At 40.2% G+C, this 22,652-nt stretch overlaps 1 protein-coding gene across 1 annotated transcript in view; it reads right to left on the bottom strand.

The window, feature by feature from the left end:
- Positions 1 to 11,440: 11,440 nt before the first annotated feature.
- Positions 11,441 to 22,652, bottom strand: part of SKOR2 (SKI family transcriptional corepressor 2) — a 33,760-nt gene continuing 22,548 nt past the window's right edge. Inside the window, exons 6-7 of the mRNA XM_078060120.1 lie at positions 19,597 to 19,664; positions 11,441 to 11,503 (exon numbers count right to left, since the gene is read on the bottom strand). Of these exons, the coding sequence (XP_077916246.1) occupies positions 11,441 to 11,503; positions 19,597 to 19,664 (131 nt within the window). The remainder of the gene's footprint in view (positions 11,504 to 19,596; positions 19,665 to 22,652) is intronic.

Genomic DNA, 22,652 nt, shown 5'->3' with positions numbered 1-22,652 from the left:
TTCTTCTATTGTTTTATTGTTTTAGCTTTAGGCTACACTTCAAGTAGTACTGTGTTAGAGTACTTATATTTCCGGGAACATATGATACCTTAGTTAAAGGAATCATGCTAATGGAGAAATTTCAGCTTCAAGTGAGTTTGGTGAGGAGAGATATTTTTGTTTAAGAGAGGTCTCTAGCATCCTTCAAATTATGTCAGTCGGGGACTGCCAATTCACCCATGTGTACAAGGGGTTTTACTTGGCTCCCCTGGCAATGTGCACTGGAGTTTAGTGGTTAAAAGCAGAGGTTTTGAAGTCATAGTTTCCAAAGGTTCAAATTCCTAACTTTCTACTTATCAGCCAAGTGACTTAACTCCTCAGATTTCAATTAAATAGTTAAATAGTCTCTGCCTCATAGGGTTGTTGAGAGGATTAAATGAAATAATGTGTTAAGACACTTAGCACAATGTTCTGCTCATTGTAATCACTCAATGAAAGTTGGCTGCTGTTATTATTATTGGCTGCCAAGTAGTTGGATGATAGTGCCTATAAGCAGAGGGATGAGAAAGCAACTACATATAAAATCACAGTTTCACCAATGATGGTTTAGTACTGAATTCAAACAGTATTTAACCATGTTTTAAAGCACACAATTTGGGGTAAATGTTGATTCTTTAAAAAGTCAATCTCTAGAGGGCCATAAAAGCTATTTTAATCACTACAACTAATTACAAGGAAGTATAAATCAATAAACTTTAAATGGTCTAAAATATAATAAAGAAAACCATCATTAACAATCATCCAAGAAGCCACTGTCCTTAATAGTGAGATGATGTAAAAGTTGGATGAGAAGAATGAATTTTATTGTTTGGAAACTCCAGACGTTAACAATGCTTTCAGGGAAGTTCTTAATTTGGCACAGAGTCGTGGCTTTTCAGAATGATTATTTACTTTAGATAATTTGAGTTTATTACTTCTAAATTATATGTATATTAGGCCTGGCATGGAAATAAGTGGCCATTTGCAGCAAGGTATTCTCGGCTCTTAGTATTTTTTGGATCCTTTCTCAGCTCAAGACCAGCTGTCTTGCCATTCTTCCTCCTGAAGCTACAATATTGTTTCAGAGCCCACATCAAGACTGGAGTCCAGTGGCATTTAGAAAGCCTTAGCTCCCTTCTAGTCCTGCATAGTGGTGACTGACTCAAGTCTAGGGGTCCCAGGGCATTACCTGATCTCCCAGTGTATGTTGCTCCCCTCTGACTAGGAGAGCCAATGCCCACATGGGTTCCTAAGTTAAAGTCCTCTCTGCCCATCATATCCCCTAGTCAAGCACTGGGCTTGCTTCTTGCCACCCTATTTATTCTCAGTGGTGTGTTTTCCCAAGGCTAGAATGTGACCATGAATGCCAAGTGAGCAGCAGGGACCCATTATCAAGGATGATGAGGATTGACAACCTCCTGCTCCTGGGATATCCATGCTGCTGAGCTCTATTCCCTTTGTGGTCCTGGCTACACCCTAGGTCACAGCTTTGCTTGCATCACACAAGAATCTGTGAGGCCTTTTGGACAGTGTACCTTTCCAACCCAGTTCCTGTCCTACCCTGGGGAGCAGATCAAGTTCAGGTCCAGCCCCTTCTGTCATCTTCACCTATCTATATTGCAATGGGGGATATCAGAGATGTTACAGACTGGTTCAGCTCTGATGGTAAGGCCAAGAGATTGAGCAGGAAAAGCTTGCTATAGCAGTAAGAACTGGATTTGAGTCTTGACTCTGCAACTAACAAGCCTTCATATCCACTGACCTCCCTTGGGTAAATCAAAGGGCTAATGAGAACGTAAGATGACACAGATGGCATAAATATGCACCGGAAAACTGTTAACACTAATAAGAAGTTACTGTTGGCTGATCACTGAGCCCCAAATAGAGAGAAGGATTCTGTAATCAGAGTTAACAGAAAATCTAAAATAACAGTGGTTTAAACAAGATAGAATCTCATTTCTTTCCAAAATAAAAGAAGTTTGGAAGTGGGCAGTCTGGAGTTAGAACATTGGTTCAGTAGTTGTTGGGGACCCAGGCTTCTATTATCTTTCTGTTCCATACTAACATATGGCCTCTCTCTTCAAAGTGACCTCATGGCCCAAGATGGCTCCTGGGGCTCCATCCATATTACCGACATCAGGAAAGAGGGAAAGGGGCGCCTGGGTGGCTCAGTCATTAAGTGTCTGCCTTCGGCTCAGGTCATGATCCCAGGGTCCTGGGATCGAGCCCTGCATCGGGCTCCCTGATCGGCGGGAAGCCTGCTTCCCCCTCTCCCACTCTCCCTGCTTGTGTTCCCTCTCTTGCTATGTCTCTCTCTGTCAAATAAATAAATAAAATCTTAAAAAAAAAAAAAAGAAAGGAAACAGAAGAGAAACATTGCCTAAGTCAAACTCTTTTGAAGTGACTTTCTTTTGAAAATTTCATATATTTCTACTTACAACTTACTGGTCAGAACAGAGTCACGCAGCCACATCTAAAGGCAAGTAAGCCTGGGAAATGTAGTCTTTCATTTGGGTGCAATGCCCCCAAGAATGGATACTGTTGGATGGTAACTAACGTTTGCCACATACGGTCATTTGAAACCGAATTAAATGTCAACATTCCTTGAGAGAGAGAGTTTAAAGCGATAACAGTGAAACAATCTGCTTTTGTGATTGGCTCAAATAAAATAAATGACGTCCACTTACTCAATCAACAAAAATATTTTATGTGGCAACTGTATGTCAGGGATTGTGCTCAGCAGCAGAGAGATGGTAGGGAGCTGAGATGAACATCCCTTGCCCTCATAAAATGTACAGTGCACATCTTCCTATGAAAGGAAATGTGTGTAATTCCAAACTGTGGTGTGGGTTGTGTATGGGGAATCGTGTTAGGTGGTCAGACTTGAACTTTGTACCCTCAACTGTGTAGAGGGACAAAGGGCCTCTGTCATTGGGCCTGGGGTCAGCTGGAAGCACCCCCACTAAATGATGTGGTTACACATTCTTAGCATGCTGATGGTATTCCTCTTCTCTGACCTTCCTCACTGCTGACCAAAGCTGTTTTAACTCTTACCTGTAAATGAGATCCTATCTGCTTGGTCATATTCCCTATGCCTAGGAGAGAATTCTCCCCTATTGTCCACAAAGCTGAGGCTACACTCATTGCTCAATCTAAGGAAATTGGGATGTGATGTCCCACTCTCCTTGCCTGTGGTAAATAGATGAGCAATTACTCAGGCATCCTAAGGACCAAAAGCATCCGTCTGCAAATATCGATCCCAATAGGAAATGCTTTATTGTTTGGGCCTGGATTTCTGCTTTGATTTGCTATGGCCATTTCTGATCTTATGATTTCATTTGGAATTGAAATAGAGAATTTTATTTGCATTGCCCTTATTCTTCATTAGCTAATAGTTGGCTTGACCTTGGAATTTTAACATAGTAAAACAAAGAAAACAGCACAGCATTTTTTCTCCTGTCATTTTGTGGAGCCAAGAATTTTTATTTGTCCTTCTGAAGAGTGGCTTTATTTTTAGCCCCATGCAGCACTTTTAGATGGATGTCCTGTCTGTTTCCACAGGACAGCTCAGATAACCCAATCACATCCGGTTTTAGGGACAAATTCTTTTTGTTCCAACTTAGGAGCATCAAGCATTGCTAGAATAAAGAGGTTTTCGCTCTCCTTAATGAGAAAATATATGGATTAATGATATTTCCATATCATATGTTGGACTTTTTTCTTTGAAGGTTTTGGGTTTGGGTGTATAACTTCATGGTTACATGGAAGATTCTTCGGCTCTACTGCTGGTAAGAAATAGACTGAGTCTAATAAAATACCTCCAGAAATGGGGAGACTCAAAGGTCATGAGAATAAAGACAACAGCAGTTTCCAAGTGCTCAGGGAAAGATGCACAGCTGGGCTTCTATGGAGCCTGGAGTTGAGGAGAACTGGAAGGCATAATGTGCTTCTAGCATCCATGGAGGCCAGTGGCCTTCCCCAAGAGCTTGGCCATTAATTCAGTTCAGAGCTATGCCACCATTACTAACTCCAGGCTCTCAGACATACTTGTCAATTTATCTAGTTCTAATGTCCCTTTTGCTTCAAACTTACTTGCTGATATTTTAGCACTAATGACTGAGACGTTTCAAGTTGCATTAGAAAAAAAGAATGACATCTCAGGCTTGTTTACACTGCCAGTTGATACAGCTGCAAGACAAAGACCTTCAATTCATCTGTAAGCCTGTTAGTTACTTCAACCTGCCCACTCTTCTTGCTCTGAGAAGCGCTCTGGTCCCTAAGGTTACACTGGGTTCTGCAGAAAATGACCATTGCTGTCCTCTGGTGGTAGGTCATGAAGCCAGGTCTGTGTTCTCACAGATGATTTTCTGTCACCTCTGGCAGTATTGTCTTCAAGTACAAAGCTAAGGGTGCTGGGCTTCCATCCCTATATGTAATGTAAAGCTTACGTGGAGAAAATGCCCCACCAAGTTGACTGCCCAGTTACCCTCCTAAGTACAGCTGCCATTTTTAGAAATGTGTGCCGTGTCTGAAGGGCAGTGTGAGCCTCATGCTCAGACCCAGGCCAGAATACCTCAGATAGAGCATTCTGCCCTGTGTGGTCAGTCACAGCATCCTCATATTATTTTCTACTAGTAATCACTGGGAACCCATCCTCAGATTCCAGGACCTGGTTAGATCCCTTCTCTGACTGGCTTCCTGTCCTGCATGGGCTAGGAAGAAAATCACTAATGAGTAGCTCTCCTTTGGGTTCTTAATGTGACAGCCAAAGGTAAGAAAATTTATCTCAAGGGTAAATTGTGAAGCTTTTTTTTTGATAGTTCATGATAATGAAGATGGTGGGGGAAAAGTATCAAATATCATGGTATGCTTTTGAAATCTGTCAAGAATGGCACTGGCAAGGTGCCTCTTCAGTTAGGATGGTCTTTGGCAACCTCATGGTAAGAGGTCTTCCACAGTGGATTTCTGTGCAACTCAGCAAGACCTTAGAAATCCTGGCCTCAAAGGAGTCACCATTTTGGTCCTTCTATCTCATCTGAGAGGCAGAATGTTTGGCATACAAGGATCTTGGGGGGCACTTGGGTGGCTCAGTTGGTTAAGCATCTGACTCTTGATTTCAGCTCAGGTCATGATCTCAGGTCATGGGATGAAGCTCTGCATTGGGCTCCACGCTCAGTGGGGAGTCTGCTTGAGGATTCTCTCTCTCCCTCTCCTTTTGCCTCTCCCTCCACAGTCTCTCTCTCTTTTTCTCTCTCTAAAATAAATCAATAAATCTTTTAAAAAAGAAAGGGATCTTGGACTTTGATTCCACATCATAGTAAGGAGGGAGGCACAATATCAACACCATCACCAACACTATCAGAAGACCTAGCAGGAATACAGAAGCTTCCCTTGGCCATACAAAGATCCTAATATCATAGGGAGGACTCCAGCTGCTGACAGTGGCCAAAGGCTAACCTAGACTTTAATAATCATTTTTGAAGGAATTCCATTTTCAAAAATAATTTATTCAAATATTTTATGTCAAAATAATTCTAAAAAGTACTCATTTCTATTAGTCGCCCCCAATCAAATGTGTATTTAACTACATGAACACCACTATTACTTCATAGTTTTTTTATTATAGACTTTTTTTATCCACATGAATGTTAAAGAAACTACAACAGAGTTAAATACCATTTTTGATAACATGATTATATTCTTAATTACACTCAATATTAAACTGTAAAATATTTCCAGAGGAATACAATCTTCATTCATACAGCAGGCAAAATACCAGAGAGGAAGGGGCCACATGTAAGTCTGTCCAGTTTGCTGTGAAAAGCGGGTTTGTACGGCTGACACCGTCCCAGCTGTCGAAACGTGATCCCCACTCCTAGGACAGGTCTTGTGTTTCCACCAAGAATCACTTCTTCAAACGCAACAGACAGTCTCGCAAAGCCGCTCTCTCCACGTGGGCAGCACTGAGATCACTTGGGACCGTCCACGGATTTCCCATTCCGGTTGGCTAACAGCACTCCCACGCTCTGGGTTCAGTTGGCCTTGAAAAACACAAAGACTCAAACTTTGGTTCCACCAAAAGATGCGACAAGCATTGGCTGCTCTGGTTGGCGCCCCCCTCCCCCCACTAACGAATGGCCGCTACAGTCTATTTTCCATGGTTGTCCATGCTGCTTTGAGGTCACTTGTCCTTGGGTTCTCCCGAACCTGATTTTGTATTGGATTCCCAAGCCCTTTCAATTCGCAGTCTTTATGTGGGTCAGAAGTGCTCAGTGGCAGCCTGTATCTTACAAGAGAACAAGAGTAAGTGGTTCTGTGCACCTGGGAGAAGACAAAAAGCATGGAATGAGGACTTCAGCACCATACAAAACACATCAAGTAGCATTTAGTATACCCTGAGAGAAGACATTTTTAGTACCGTGTGGATAAGATGTTTCAACAGTGACTATGAAAGCATCTTCTTTTTTACATCTATTTGCCTGCCATCTTCGTTTATACATCTCCGTGGACATTGAGCCAAGCTAGAACGATTACATCAGAGTGTGCTGGTTTGCTATGCCTTCTTTACAGTAATGCCATGTTTGCGGGGTTCTAGAAGCTCCGGTTTGCTTAAGACAGCCTGCGGTGAAAGGGGCAGACAGAATTTCATGCACCAGTGCCCTGCTGGCTTTGGCTGGACAGCCCGTTACATCTATTTTTCTTGTCCTGAGGTGTTAGGGCAACAGTAGAAGCATGACTGGAGTTTTGTGATTCAACATCAACAAAACCATTGGATGGGCTATTAACTGCATATTTATAACGGATAATAGAGGATGTGAATTAGGCCCCGATCTCCGGGTATGAATCAGAGAAGAGCAGATGAAGTGCGGGAGGCAGAGCCAGGCAGCTGGGCTCAAATCCTGCTGCGTGCTCCCAGTGAGACCACAGACCACGTACTCAGCTCTCTGCAGGTCAGTTTTCTCAGCTGTAGAATACAGTGAAAATAGCAGTCCTTCTCTCAATGGGTTGTTTTGGAGATTAAATAAGATAATTGACACAAAGCATTGAGCAGAGTAGGAGCACGTTGTTGTTTTCAATGGAGACTCTTGAAAGAACCTGGTCTTCTATGTCTGACTACAGATGAAAGAAATGGATATGCTATTCCTTCCCTTTGTCTTTGATCTATACAAAAGGAAGACACAGAGTGTTCTATTACAATCCCTCTATATCCTTTTAAGAGCTTTTTCTTGTTATTATTTTTGTAGCAATTATTCCAGAACTGAAATAAAAGTAACAGGAGTTTACCAAAGAGGTAGATACTCTTAGTACAGGAAGAAAAATTCTCAACCCCTCCAAAAGTATGCAAAGTAGCCAGTTGTGATGAAGAAAATGCAGACATGGGTAAAAGTAGGTTGATCGTGCCCTAGGGTGTTATATATGGTCTTGAGCATATTTTAATAAAAGCAGCCCCTTTATGGGAAAGGAAGGAGAGTATGGCAGAAGTCTGGTATGCAAGAATGATAGTCAACATTTTAGACCTGGCAGAAACTTTTATCAGGCTTGGCCACCCACAGTTTATAGATGAGAGTGAGCCTCAAAGAGATTACATGATATTCCACTCAAGATAACATAGGGAGGTAGTCTCAGATTTAGAAGGCAGACTCCTTCCAAACTGGCCCAGCGATCGTTGGGAGACAGAGAAGTGTAATAGAGTCAAATAGACCTGGATTGAATCCTGGCTCTGTCACTTGTTAGCTAAGTGACCTCACTGAACCTCAATGTTCCCATGTAGGAATGGGGATAATAACAGAATCTACCTTATAGAGTTGTAAGGGTCAAAAGAGATAGATAATGTGGCAAAGAATTTAGCCTAGTATCTGGCATAATTAGTGCTCAAGAAATGATAGTTATTATTATTTCTGGCTTGGTCACGAGTTTCTGTATGACTATGAACAAGTCATTTCCCATGATCCACTTTCCACTTGTATAAAATGACTGAAAGACCTGGGTGCTTCAACCAGCTACATGGAGGACATTTGTATAATGTCAAAAGGTGCTTGGGGGGCGCCTGGGTGGCTCAATCAGTTAAGCGTCTGCCTTGGCTTAGGTCAGGACCTCGGAGTCCTGGGTTCCAGCCCCACATCAGGCTCCCTGCTCAGCAGGGAGTCTGCTTCTCCCTCTGCCCCTCACCCCACTCGGGCTCTCTCTCTCTCATTCTCTCTAAAATAAATAAATAAAATCTTCAAAGGTGCTTGGAAGAAAAAGAACGCAAAGTGATAGTTAAATTAGCGTCGACATCATGGCACTTCTTCGGGAATATAGATTTCACAAAGATTACATTGGGTATCTGAGCAAGACATGGGTCATAGAAACGGAGAGACTGTCAGGAGTAATTCTGGGGTTAAAAACAGTCTTAGATGCAAGGATAATACACACAACATTTTGAAATATTTTTTTCAAATCATTTCCATTGTACTTGTGAGCTTACAATGAAACAAATATACAAAGTAGTCCAATGGCTAATCTACCAGGGCTTGTTTTAGGAGGTAGTTTGAAAATAAAGAAAGCAAACTACACTTAACACAGCTGGTAGCTAAACAAATAGAATTCATTGCCCCAAAGGGAACTACGCCTAGGTTGGAGAAAGGTTTAGATAAATCCATGGGTAATGGGTCTTTAAGGAGTTATCAAGGCAAAGCTAAGTGCATGCAGTGCATGTGCCTAAATTTCAAGTTTGGGTTTGTTAAGAACAACAGTTTGGCTCTTCTAATGGAATTACACAGTTAGTATCCTGGTCTGGGTGGACCTTTATTCGACTCAACATGGAATTTCTTCTGTCCTAATGTAGGGCAAAAAAGATTTGTAGAGCAGTGATATGTGGCAATACTTGTTCGGCTTATTAAGTGGATTGCCTGTGGTTTTGAAAAGCTTCCTCCTCTTAACAGTCATATTGGAATCCACTGGGTGGCAAGAACACAGCACACTACCTTAAGGGTCACTCTTGCATAAGACATTAATGCATCAGTCCCTAATTTGGAAACCTGTGGTCACTCAGCAAGGCAGAATTTGTCTCTCTCCCTTGGTGTAATGATTTTTATTTTGTAATCTCTCTTGGGGTAATTCCTTGCAGGGTTGGCATGTTGAGAATCAAATACTGCCTCTAACAATATGGTCGTGATTCTCTGCTTGGCTGATTTAGCTCAGCATTTAAGTAACCACTAATCTTCTGAAAGCACCAGGGTCTACTTAGAGAAATCCCTGTTGTCTGCAAGGATGGAAACAAAATCAGCATGAAGGAAGCATTAGTTACTAAACACAAATCAATCTTTTTTTTTTTTTTTTTTTTTTCCACCTAGCTGTACTCGATGTCATCATCAGAGGCATGGTTTCTGGGCAGTGAGTCTTCATTTTGTCGGTGCAAGAGCAGTTCATTTTAAGCAGACAAGATGAGTTGGGGAATCAGAAGGAGTAAAAAGAGAGTTTACTGAAGTTCCTGAGTGGAAATCAGACTACATTCTAATGGATAAATCTCATAAACGTGGAGTTAAAGAAGCCAGATACCAGAGAACATTCTGTACAATGTCCTTTACTAAAGCTCAAAATCAGGCAAAGCTGATCTTTGTTGGGTGGGGGAATACCTGGGCAGGGGTACAGGGAGGCTGTCTGGGTGCTGGAAACCTAAGTGAGTTCTCCTTGTGAAAATCTACTGAATTTTGATTTGTTGACTTCATGACTTGTATGACTTGATGATTTCTGGACTTTGATGAATGTGTGTTCTACTTTCATAAAAATGTTATTTAAAAAGAACACATCCTAATATATTCTCTTTAACTTGAAAGAAAATTACTTTGATATTTTCAAATTATACCTATGAGATTATTTGGGTGATTCTTGCCTTGATTACCTTCGTAGTCTGAGTTAAGATTTAGTGAAATCTGTTCTAAAATTATTCATTTCACACAACTGGTACAAACCTGTCTACTCTAATGAAAAAGAAATGCCCAACATCAACTTCAGGCTTAAGAAGAATACCTGCATATAGAGAACAGAGCCAACTCACAGGCCCACTCGTGTATGACTTCATGGAGATGGAAACACAATGACTTATTATTTGATTGTCTCTCTTGCGGAAACATCTACTCACAGAGGACAGGAAGTACATGCATTAGGAGCAAGATGGCACTGAATCTAAAGTCAGGAGCCCTAGGATCTCTTCCTAGCTTTGCAACATGGACCTAAAACATCACATCTCTCTTCTCCATACCTCAGTTCCTTGTGTGTAAAATTAAAGGAAAGCATATGAATGAGAGACCATCTTGGAGAGATTTTTGAGCTCCTGATGAAATGTGGGTGACATAATTATCATTATTTAAGAAAAATGCTGAAGATTATCACTAATAAAGATGATGACAAGAAGTGGGATTGTCATTTGTACAAAGATGGAGGAGGGTTGTGATATGCAGAGAGAGATGTGAAAGAAAGAAAGGGAACCACAAGCCGCCGTTGTACAGAATTCTTTTTGCCAATAAATTCTATTAAGTTGAAAACATGTTCCAGAGGGAAGGCCTGGGAAGAATGATTCTGATGGGAACAGGTCAAACTGATAAATGACCGCAATCCTAGTTGGCCATGAGCACTTACAAATGCTCCCTCTGACATCTGAGTTTTTTCCTGATTTAGCAATTCCAGTTGTTAGGTCAACCTAATGTATTGTTACAGAACCAACAAGCCATAGTTTTTATATCTCTTCTATTCTAACAATTATATATGTCTTCTACGTAATCAAAAAGTTGCTTTTGAAATGTTTAGGTCTGTTCTGACTACAGTTACTGAATTTTTACTGTCTTCCTTGCCTTAGGAGCCCAGAGTATTTGTCTTTTAAATCATTGCCAGGGATGTGGCCTTGAACCTGGCTTCAGCTCTAGAGAAACAATGGTTGGTTTAGGGAAAGAATGAATGACTCTTCCTACAGTGGATGTTCTCAAAGGTCCACATTGCCTGCAATTGTTCACATCACCGTCTGTCAGTAGCTCCCTGGAAGCCAGATTTCGGGAAGACTTTCGGAAGCAAAGGAGAGGCAGAGAAGATGAGGCACAGTAACTGTGATTGCTGACATGCCACTTTCATGTGGAGGGGCAGTAATCGGGGTGTCAGAACCATAGAGAACAGAAAACCTCAAAACCGAGTGAAGATTGCTTCTGAAGAGGAGTAGAGAATTTCCTTAGTTTTAGGAATTTTCCAAGGAATCTATAAAATGCATACGGCCACTCACTTAGGAAGTCCCATGCCTGGGCATAACAAAGTTCATCCATATATTGGCTGAAACACGGGATGCAACTTTACTAATCCCTTGGGCTATTGTGAATACACCAAATAAAGAACAAGGCTGAGCAATAAGAATTCTGAGTTCCGGAAAATCTCTTTCGTCTGGTAAGCTTACCTTTTAGCTTTTGCTGAGATGGGCACCAAGCTTTTCTTTCCTGATCAAGCTTGCTGCATAGGGGATCTGTAAGATAAAAATAAGCAAAACTATCCAGATAAGCTAAATTTAAAGACAGATGCATACAGAGACCCTTCATGATGCCTAAAAATTTGAATGCCAGTGAGTCCCCCCCTAAGGAGAAAAGGTCTCCATCCGATCATCAACAGTATGAAGCTTCCAGGTTATAGCAATTCCTAAGGCCTGTTAAAAAGAGTATCAAGGACAGAACTGGTGATCACACTGGACTCTTGCTAGAGCTAGTCTCTGAGGTCAGTATATGACATTTCACTTTCAGAATTTTTTAAATTTGCATTTAATAATATGATACTATAATTTTTTTTATTTAGGTATGAAAATGAAACTTACGATGTTATAATGTACGTCCAAAATAAAGAGACAAGGATGTGATTAAGAACTAGTTCAATGCTATCTTCCATTTAATTACAGTGACAAAATATGCTGTCATTATAAATCACAAATAAGATGAACTGAACATGAATTATTACTCTGGGTAATTTCCCAATAACTACTAAGAAGCATCAGAAATAATTGCACTGAGTGGAAAATAAGACCCCTGAGGATGCTACCTGGATAAACTTGAAAAGTGCTTTTCAGTGCTGGGACTTTGAACGAAAGCCTATCCCATTTGATATGTTACTTTTCATTAGAAGATTCAAATGGCTGAAATTGCATTACATGTTTTCTTTAGATTTTCCTCTTCATTAACCCCAGTTAAGGTATTCTATCATTATGTTACTTACCTTCATCATGATAAGGCTAAACTCAGGACTCTAAAGATTTGAACCTATTTTATATTTAAAGAAGTAAATATCCAGCCTTCTAGAATGTAACGTGAAATATGGCTATTACATAAAAGCAGCGAGGGAAGTGCAATTATTTTCATCTGATTAGGCAATGTTTTTGAATACTGATACATATACGTTCCCCACATTTCCAGCATATTTGTGCTTTGTTCTCCTGATCCACCATCCATAAATATGAGCCTTTTCTACTGGGAAGGAACTATGAATCTACAATGATGTGAGTGACTAAGATTAGCTGGACCATTTTGCCATAATAACTGGCCAGTTGAATCATGCTTTTTAATGGCAGGAAAAAAAAAAGAGAGAAGACTAACATAGTCATCTCACTATTTTGATACACAAACACAACATGGATGCATCTAACAGGCACATATCTGCTAAAGGCCACAGACAACAGCAATAAATTAATGATTCATTCAGTTAGTGCCATAAAAAGTTCAGAGTTCCAATCTCACATTTTAGGACGTGAGCTGAGATGAACTGGACAACTGTGACAAGAACAGTGACATAGGGACCTACTCCAGTTACCTCTTCTCACTCCAGCTCATGTATACCTGCTGTTAACAGAGACACGCGTTTCCCATCACGGTGCGTGTTGTGATATGCCAAAACACATGGATCACCTCTCTCTTTAGATGCATGATACAACAGAGCCTCGAATGGAATTCTATTATTTAGGATAAGAAGTAGAAATGATGTAAACCTCTGGGTATGAGGAATTACCTAATACAATGTGTTTGCGCCACACTCACATTTAGAGAAAGTCCTCGACACCAAGATTCGATGCCACAACGATTTAGAAAGCATCTGTTCCATCCCAGACACTACATAAGTTGACATCACCTTGGGCTGTCTCATCAAAGCCAATAAACTACTTATTCTAACCCAAAGAAAAGGCCCTGAAGGGCAATGCTTTCAGATCTATGTCAGAATGCCTTTATCTTTCCTTCCTTCCTCCCACTCTTCCTTCTTCCCTCCCTCCCTCTCTCCCTTTTCTCTTTTCTTTTCTCACCGGAAATAACAATGTAGCATTTTATTAAGGTGGGAAACTGAGAAGGAAAAGAGAAAAAGGACTCGGCAGGGAAAAAAAGGATATTTCTGCATTTGAGTCCCAAACCTCCAGATGGGAATTTAAATCTGTTTGAAGAATCACCCCCACTCAAACATTGTTGCATTCATTTCATTAAAACAAAATGAAATAAAAGCCAAACAAAAACAAAGACCAAAAAGCATAAGGTTGTGAGCTGAAAATCATGTTTCTTCAACAATGCTAAGTCCTAAATCATGAATGATAAAGAATATACTAGCACATGGCTCAACTGTTCATGGAAATTACCCTATTTCCTTGATTCTAAAATGCATTTTTCCCTTCCCATTTTAACATCTCTGAGATTAGATGTCTTATAATTGACGATATCTTAGAATTATAGCTGGAAATTTCTTTTCTTGTGATACATCAAGTAATGGTGCCTCTTATAATTGACAGTTCTTTGGGTTCCATGAAATGCAACAGTGGATTCACAGAGACCTCGGCAAGCACTCCCCAACTTGGGAGCTCAGGCTCCTAGAGGCTCCATTTGAGCTAATTATTCCATGTAAATTTCCTGTACTAGAACTTATAAAACCTTTTTTTTTTTTTTTTTTTTTTCATTTTGACCAGCTTAGAAATCACCAAGATTGGCATGGACAAAGAAAAAAAAAATCCCTCAGTTATATAAATTCTAAATTAATTACCTAGTTGGTGTTAGTCTATCAAAAGTATAAAAGGATAACTTCCTAGTTTGTGCCAAGAAAGAATTAGCCTGACCTCAGACATTCAGGTGGGTTAGCGTGTCAAAAGGAGAAAGAAGAGAAGGCCACATAACCAGGGAACTGTGATTGCCTTGTCAAGATGCATGGCAATCGATCAATAACGGGAAAAGGACCCACTGTAGTCAAAGTCTGTCTGCTGCTGGGGAATGTTAAGGCAGCATCAATTCGTCTGACTTGTAGGGACCTTCTTTTCTTGCATATTTAGCCACAAAAGCAAAATCCTCTAGTGGCCTAGGGAGCTTTTCCTAAAAACAGTAATTGTTCTATCTACCTTTTAAAGAGCATGTAGACCATATTTTAAAAACTCTCTGGGTGGAGACAGTAGAAGTCTGAGCAAATTCCCATCCTAATGAATCCTGGAGAATCTCCAAGGAAAGACCCTATCACTGAAGATCTGTGCCCTTGCCAAAGAGGGAGGGCCCCTCCAGCAACAATAAAGACCTCGCTCTTTTCCCTTCGAGGAAGCACTGTGCTCCCACCATCGGGAAGTTGTAAATTGCTTTTTTACAAGTCCACAGTGAACGAAACATTAGTACTAAATCTATTGATTGAGCGTTATTTTAATTGAGGCTTTTAATGAAGAACTTTTGAGACCAGCTTCCAGGGGATGTGTGGGTCTGCAGTGTTCTGGAGAAAACAGCAGAGGGCACTTTGAGACTAGCACATTTTCTCCATCGACGGGCCTCTTACTAGCAATCCAGCAAGTTCGAAGGATGTCAATCTGGGTTGAGCCATTTATCACAAGCTCTCTTTTGCAGCTTCACAAGGTCCTGCAAGAATTATGACTAAAGAAGAGTATGTCTTCGACAAACCTACGGCTGTAGCTGCTACACAGAGGTACTTGGTTGAAAAACGCTGTTGCCAAATTATCCCTGAAAAAAAGTTATCAAGGCATCATAACATGTAAATTATATTTCAGTCCTTGAAAAAACCTTAATCAAAAGGTTATACACTGAGTAAAATATCTTCAGCTTCTTTTTTAATTTTTAAAAATTTAGATATCATTGATATGTAACCCTGCATTTAGCTTCTTCACCTTCTTCTTAATTGTACAGGGTGATAGGTTTTGTCTTCAAAATCGAACAAAGTTTTCCTAGAATCACAATCCCCTTGTGAATGAGAAAATTTTTTGTTCTGTGCTACACTACACATTAACATTTTCATGAACTTGTTAAATTTTAAATCTTTTGCATTTGGTTCATAGTGAGAAGAATATATTTCTTTGTTTGTATAAATAACTCTAGCTTAGTAAAGAAAACATTGTAAGGGTTTGAAAACCCAGGGCAGGGGTTGAGGACTTCAACACAAACTGTGTGAAGTACTATAAATTCTAATTTTAAGCTATTAAAAAAAAGTTATCTTGTTGCCCATGTATAAATGTTAAATAAACTGCAAATGCTTTAAATCTCACATTGAGAGAAACGCACATTCATTTATAAATGTACAAAGAGAGTCAATTATTTGACCGTATAGTCATCACCACTTCGCATTTAACAAACTGAAAAAGGAAGCGGTGGTGCAGAAATTACAGTCAGTGGAGAATCTAAAAATGCAGAAGCCAAAGAAATTCATAAGTTTTTTTTCTATAGCGATGATACCCGAGATGCTTTCGATATAATCTTTTGGATAAGAACACTGTGTAACAGCATAGGATAAATGCATTTTGGGTCTATGGGAATTGTTATAAAATATGATGGCTTTAATATATCTGAATTCTCCATTTCTGCAGGATGGGATGGGTTTTTATTTCATCTAAAGGGAAAAAAAATGCCTATTCTGTAGGCAAATGACTCTTCTGTAATATATGCTCTGTAAACCTTAAATATAAAATAATTTAAATATAATACAATCAGATAATTCTGAGTGAATTGCCCTATTCCTAGGAAGCAAAGCATGTAACCATATTTACTGATGAATTAGATCATTCAACTAAAAATATTGAGAAAGTGAATAATTGTGATACCTAGCAACATCTTGAAAATTTTTAGGTAGAATTTTCTAAAGATATTAGCACCCCCCCCCGCCAAGTACTTTAGTAAATAAAACAAGCTGAATAAAAGATTAGATAAATTTCTGTTCAGGTAACCTTGAGTTTGCTGCCTCAATTCCAAAGCGGATGGTATAAGGTGAACACAGGTCCTTCTTGCACAAAAATCTATCTAGCCACCAGGACTTGAAAATCCTACTATTAGAGGTACTGCTTTGGGAAGGGGTGTGCCATGAAATTGATCATTCATATTGGCATAGCTTTTGATGACAAGCATGAGCATTTCATGTTGATTACGCACCTGTGCCTTACTATCTCCCTATCAGGGCGCTAGATTAGACCTTACAACGAGTTCCTTTGGCTGAGGAACTGACACTTAATGGACTATATGGGAGTAGTCTTTCTTTCTTTTTTTTTAAGATTTTATTTAGTTATTTGACAGAGAGAGAGAGACAGCGAGAGAGGGAACACAAGCAGGGAGAGTAGGAGAGGGAGAAGCAGGCTTCCCGCCAAGCAGGGAGCATGATGTGGGACTCGATCCCAGGACCCCAGGATCATGACCTGAGCCGAAGGCAGACGCTTAATGACTGAGCCACCCAGGCGCCCGGGAGTAGTCTTGAACTAAAGTTTGCAGACCTTCCAGCTTGTGTCTGTGGGTCCCAAGGACAGTGCTTCCCATAATTCACCAGTATGGCTTTCTTTAGTCATTTTAGTAGTAGTTTCTTAGCACAAAAGAAAATTTGAGGAAATCAGGGACAAGCCAGGGAAATTTGGAAAAGAATTAAGAGGACCACTCTATGAGAGTATCAGAGTTGAGTCAGAGATCATCCCTGGATGGTGATTCATTCAGCAAGTGTTTATTGATAGCCATTTGATGCTAAGCACCAATGCTAGGTATTGGAGGCACTGTGAAGACCCTTCCAGTCTTACGGCAGGAAACACAAGAGAAGAAGAAGGAGGGACAAATCATGTCTATTACATTTGTTTTCATGTTGTTGTCCTGGATGTGCTTTTGTGGATTTCAGAAATTATATGGTACCTACAGGACTGGGGGAACTATTTCTAGCTTCTCCCAAAGAATTTAATTTGTGACCAGGAACCATTTACTATCTAGAGAAATCTGAATTAATAACACTTGTCTAGATAAATGAATATATGATGATAAAATATTTTGTGATACGGTGTAATAAAAATGTTTAGTAATACCAGTTTATATCTTCCAGGTACCGAATATCTCAAAAGCCATTTTTTCTTCTATTAATACTGCCCGCTTATTACATGGAGGCAGTATCATTTCCTCTTTCACTAAAGCAACTGAATGTCAAAGAGAATTAAGACATTAAAGTTACATAACTGACCTTAAACAGGGGCACTGAAATAAATACTTAGTCCCCTTTCCTAAAGCCCATGTTGCTGTATTTGACCCCCCCACCCCACAAAATCACAAATTTTTGGTTGCATGTGTCGCAATTTTTGTTTTAAGAGTCTAAAAGTGATGTGTAAAATCAGTAAGGTCTTAAAATTTTACATCTCCCTGTCTCCAGATCTATACTTAAATTTTTCCTTTGGATCGGGGTGCCTGGCAGGATAGGCTGAACCAGCATGTGATTCTTGATCTCAGGGTGGTGAGTTCAAGCCCCACATTGGGTATAGAGACAACTTAAAAATAAAATCTTAAAAAAGAAAAATAAATTCGTCCTTTGGACAAAGAAAACAATAAGCATATTCACAGCAAGTAATTAATAGCTCTTATTACCTAGGTATCAAAAGCTGAGAATGTAGATACATTTTTCTTTAACCTCTTTGGGGGCTTAGTTATCAATCAATTAAGAAAAATCCTTCTACACCCCACCCCCTCCTATGACTTTAGGTGCAAACAAAACTAACACAAACAAAACCGAAACAAGAAGAAAGGTCCTGTTTAAGAGGCATCTTACGCTGACGTGGCTTTCAGAACAGAGAATGTTAACCAGTACTTGAGGCCAATGAAAACCAGCGGATGGGGCGCCTGGGTGGCTCAGTTGGTTAAGCGACTGCCTTCGGCTCAGGTCATGATCCCGGAGTCCCGGGATCGAGTCGAGTCCCGGGATCGAGTCCCACATCGGGCTCCCTGCTCGGCGGGGAGTCTGCTTCTCCCTCTAACCCTACCCCCTCTTGCGCTCTCTCTCTCACTCTCTCTCTCTCTCAAATAAATAAATAAAATCTTTAAAAAAAAAAAAAAAGAAAACCAGCGGATGTGTTAAGAGCATAAGTAGCACTTTTTTTTTTTATAAATATATTTTTTTAAGATTTTATTTATTTATCAGAGAGAGAGAGACAGAGGCAGGCAGAGGGAGAAGCAGGTTCTTTGCTGAGCAAGGGGCCTGATGTGGGACTCGATCCCAGGATCCTGGGATCATGACCTAAGCCGAAGGCAGACACGTCCCCATAAGTAGCACTTTTAACGCAGCTCCCAGAATGGGGAAAAACCTCATGAGCTACAAGGTTGTTTTAAAAATGACCCCTAGCAATCTCCATTAACATGAGCATGATTTCTCTGATGCAGAAAGAAAACATTAATACCTATCTTCCTTGAGTTATCCCGATGGAGAGCTAGCTATCTGGCTCTCTAGACAAGACAGGCAGGTATGCGTAGATACATCCTTAGTAATATAAGAGTAACATGGACCAGCTCAGAAACGTCAAGCAACCCAAATTATAATAATCACGCTGAGAATACCACTAAGGATCGGTGTATGTCTCTATCCAGGTGATTAAAAATATCTTACAAATATAGAACAGAAATTATTTTCCCTACTGTACTCATGTAAATCAGAGTATGGGAGACTGTTTTAAAAATGATTAATACCAGATGTATCTGCATGGGGATGAAGGGCAGTGAATTCAGAATGAAAAAACCAAAAAGGCAACAAAAACCCCCATGACACGTATTTACCAGGCACCTTCCTGCTTCCCTGGTTCCACATAAATACATCTTAGCGTCCACTCTTCAATATGATTAGGAGAGGGTGAATAACACACTTCATTTGGAAAGAATCATTTCTTTTCATCATCCTTCAAGTGAATTTAATTGATTAAGTGTATTTATACTGAGTTTATTGGCAGCGGAGGGCCTGGCTCAGGTCTGGGTAACAAAAGGAGAGAAAGAGAGAAGACAGTTGCCCCTCACTGAGCTTCTAGTGCATCCCAGCATCGTGTTCACATGTTTGCACAGTGGGATACAATGCAGGTACCTCTGGGTCACCCACAGAGACAATTTACACATCTGTCTATTAACACATGGTAGGTAGTTACGTTTCGAGGAAATGTACTGACACATCTGTTTATCCTGTGTCTAAGTAAATCTTTTGGTAATTAGTATCTAAACCAGCTGAGAGGTAAGTGGTAGGTGGACCAAAGGGTTTCACGGCAAAAACGTGAACAGGTTCATACATTGGGTGGTTTGAAAACAAACCCATCAAGTGGCATAGATTTTTAAGTAGAAATCATCTTACAATTTGTAACTGTTGCACCATTTCTTCTCGGTAGGCTAGTTCCCTTTTCATCTGATCTTGAAAATTATCTGGTAGGAGAGACAAATAGAGAAAGACATTAATCAGAGTCGCAAAATCTTCTTTTAGCATTTTTAGTAAAAATATTGCTCACGGTCCCAGAGAAGCCCATTCCCCTTTTTAAAAAGGATTGTGGTATTTTTTAAGTAAATAATGTAGCTGTTGGAAGGGATGTTTTCAAGGCTCCATAATCAGAACAGACAGCAAATGTTGAGAGAGTAAGGTCTATATCTCATAGTTCACAGCATCTCATAGCCCATCTAGATAGATGATCCCTCGCATATAATAACTAGTCAGGGCACCTGGGTGGCTCAGTCGGTTAAGGGTCTGTCTTTGGCTCAGGTCATAATCCCAGGGTCCTGGGATGGAGCCCCATGTCAGGCTCTCTGCTCAGTGGGGAGCCTGCTTCTCCCTCTCCTTCTGCCCCTCCCCTTGCTTGTGCGCGCACACGCACGTGCATGTGTGCCCTCTCTCCCTCTCTCTCTCTCCCTCTCTCTCTCTCTGTTAAATAAATAAATAAATCTTTAAAAAAAAAATAGGAATGTCTGGTGCAGTCACGTTCTCTACCTTTGCCTGTCTGAGCAGGTCACAGGTATAGAGCTTCCGCTGTCTTAGGAAATGTGCACCCTTGTGCATGCAGGTCATGCCTCCTGGGCGATAAGATGAAGGTCTGTTAGCCATGTCTGCCTCTCTGCACTCCCTAGAGACTGATAAACATACTCTGATTCTCCTAACCTGCGAACTCTCTCCTTCCGCATCAGCCTTATTTTGTGGTCCTCCGTGGGCCAGGAGAGGTTCCACAGACCTTGCCTCCATCTGAGAACTGGGGGGGGGGGGGTGTTTAAGAAATATTGTTATGCAAACTATCTTTGCCATCCTACATAGTGATCATTTTTATTGGGAAATGACTTTCCAACGTGTATCGTGTCATTGCAACCTCTCCAGGTGATTTTTTAAAAGTGTGGACCCACTAAAAAAAAAAAAAAGAAGGGGGAGTGGGCCTGGCTAACTTTGGCATTTTCTGCCTTATATGAGAAATATAGTCCTATGGACTCTGTGGTGGATAGTTAGGGCAGCAGTTTGGAAAAACCAGAAACTTTGTCACATCTTTTCCTCAGCTCTTCCTTTCACCTCTACAGTCGCTGGTGTGTGAATCCTTCCCAGTTTGCCATTGTCACCTCCCCACCATGGACACCTCTTCCCTGCATAGCTTCCCAACTGACCACCTGGCCTCTGGGCCCTGCCTCTGTAAATCCCTTTCCTTCTCCTGCTGAAAAATCTGTGATGGCTTCCCATTGCTTTCAAGAGAATAAATCCTTTCCTGCTGGTGAGATGCTGGGTACTTGGAAATTAAAAACATATCCTTTTTATTTTTTTGACTTCTACCTTTCTATACTATTTGAGTTCCTTCCCCAACCTCAAGCATGTTTTTTAAATTAGTTAATTAATTAATTTATACTTTTTAAGAGCAGTTTTAGGTTCACAACAAAATTAAGGGGAAGGTACAGAGATTTCCCCATATACCCCCTGCCCCCACACCTGCATGTCCTCCCTCATTATCAACAACCCCACCAGAGTAGGACACTGGTTACAATGGATGAACCTACAGTGACACATAAGCATCCAAAGTCCCTAGTTTACCTTACGGTTCATTCTTGGTATTGTACATTCTATGGATTTGGACAAATATACAATGACATATATTCACCATTATAATATCAGAATATCCATCAGTATAATAGCAGAGAAAATACAGAGTATTTTCACTGCCCTAAAATCCTCTGTGCTTTGCCTATTCATCCCTCTCCTCCATTCACCCCTGGCAACCATTGATCATTTATTGTCTCCATAGTTCTGCCTTTTATATTTTTTAAAAAGATCCATTCCCTAGTCTCACCTCTGAATTTGACATGAAAGGTATTGTAATAGGGGAGGGTACATGGCACAATGCAAGAGTCAAGGGGAAGTTATGGGGCAAGAAATGCTTGAGCAGAGATGTAGAAAACAATACTTTATACAAAGACATGGGAAGAGGCATAGGGAAGAGCAAGTGACTCATTTGGTTGCAGCAAAGAGGGTAGAGGAAACCCCTGCATCCCATCACCCACCAAACCTGACTGTGGCACCTCCCTGGGATCCTAGAAGATGTTAAGGACAATTCAGAGTGGAATGGTGATGCTTACTTAATTCATGCTCATTGGTCTATGATGGTACATTTAATACAGTTCTTTAAGAAAACTTGAAAAAAAAAAGCCATTAAAATCTTAGAAAAAATGGTGAATATTTTTATAAAATTTGGGTGGGGAAGGGTATCAAAGATAGAAAAACCAAAAAAGGGAAAGATTGATAGATTTGATTAGACAAAAATTTAAAAATTTGGTATGACAATAAATCACAAATAAATTGAACCCTCAACACACAAAAGATCATGGTCAACATCTAAAGGTAATTGATACAAACAAAAGAATATTTGTGATGTGACAAAGATTTAATATATTAGTATGTAAAAAGTTTACAGAAATTAATAAGAAGAACACATTAAAAGAAATATGAGAAGAGAATATAATGGGCATTTACAAAACCTACAGCTGGAAAGTAGACATGGAAAGTGCTCAACGTCCCTAGCATTGAAAGGAAACGACATGAGCTACCATTTTTCCTTAAGTTAGAAGAGACTAAAAGAAAAAGTGCAATGTGGTGTTCCAAGAGTGGGAGTATAAATTAGTACAATCTTTCTGGAAAGTAACTAGAAATTACATATCAAGAGCTATAAGAAGTTCCTACTCTTTATTTATTTATTTATTTATTTATTTATTTATTTATTTATTTTTATTTATTTATTTTAAGATTTTATTTATTTATTTGACAGAGAGAGAGACAGAGAGAGCAGGAACACAAGCAGGGGGAGTGGGAGAGGGAGAAGCAGGCTTCCCACTGAGCAGGGAGCCCGATGTGGGGCTCGATCCCAGGACCCTGGGATCATGACTGAGCCGAAGGCA

The sequence above is a fragment of the Halichoerus grypus genome, chromosome 13 (genome assembly GCF_964656455.1).
Source record: "Halichoerus grypus chromosome 13, mHalGry1.hap1.1, whole genome shotgun sequence".
NCBI lineage: Eukaryota > Metazoa > Chordata > Mammalia > Carnivora > Phocidae > Halichoerus > Halichoerus grypus.
This window is presented reverse-complemented; position numbering and strand designations above follow the sequence as displayed.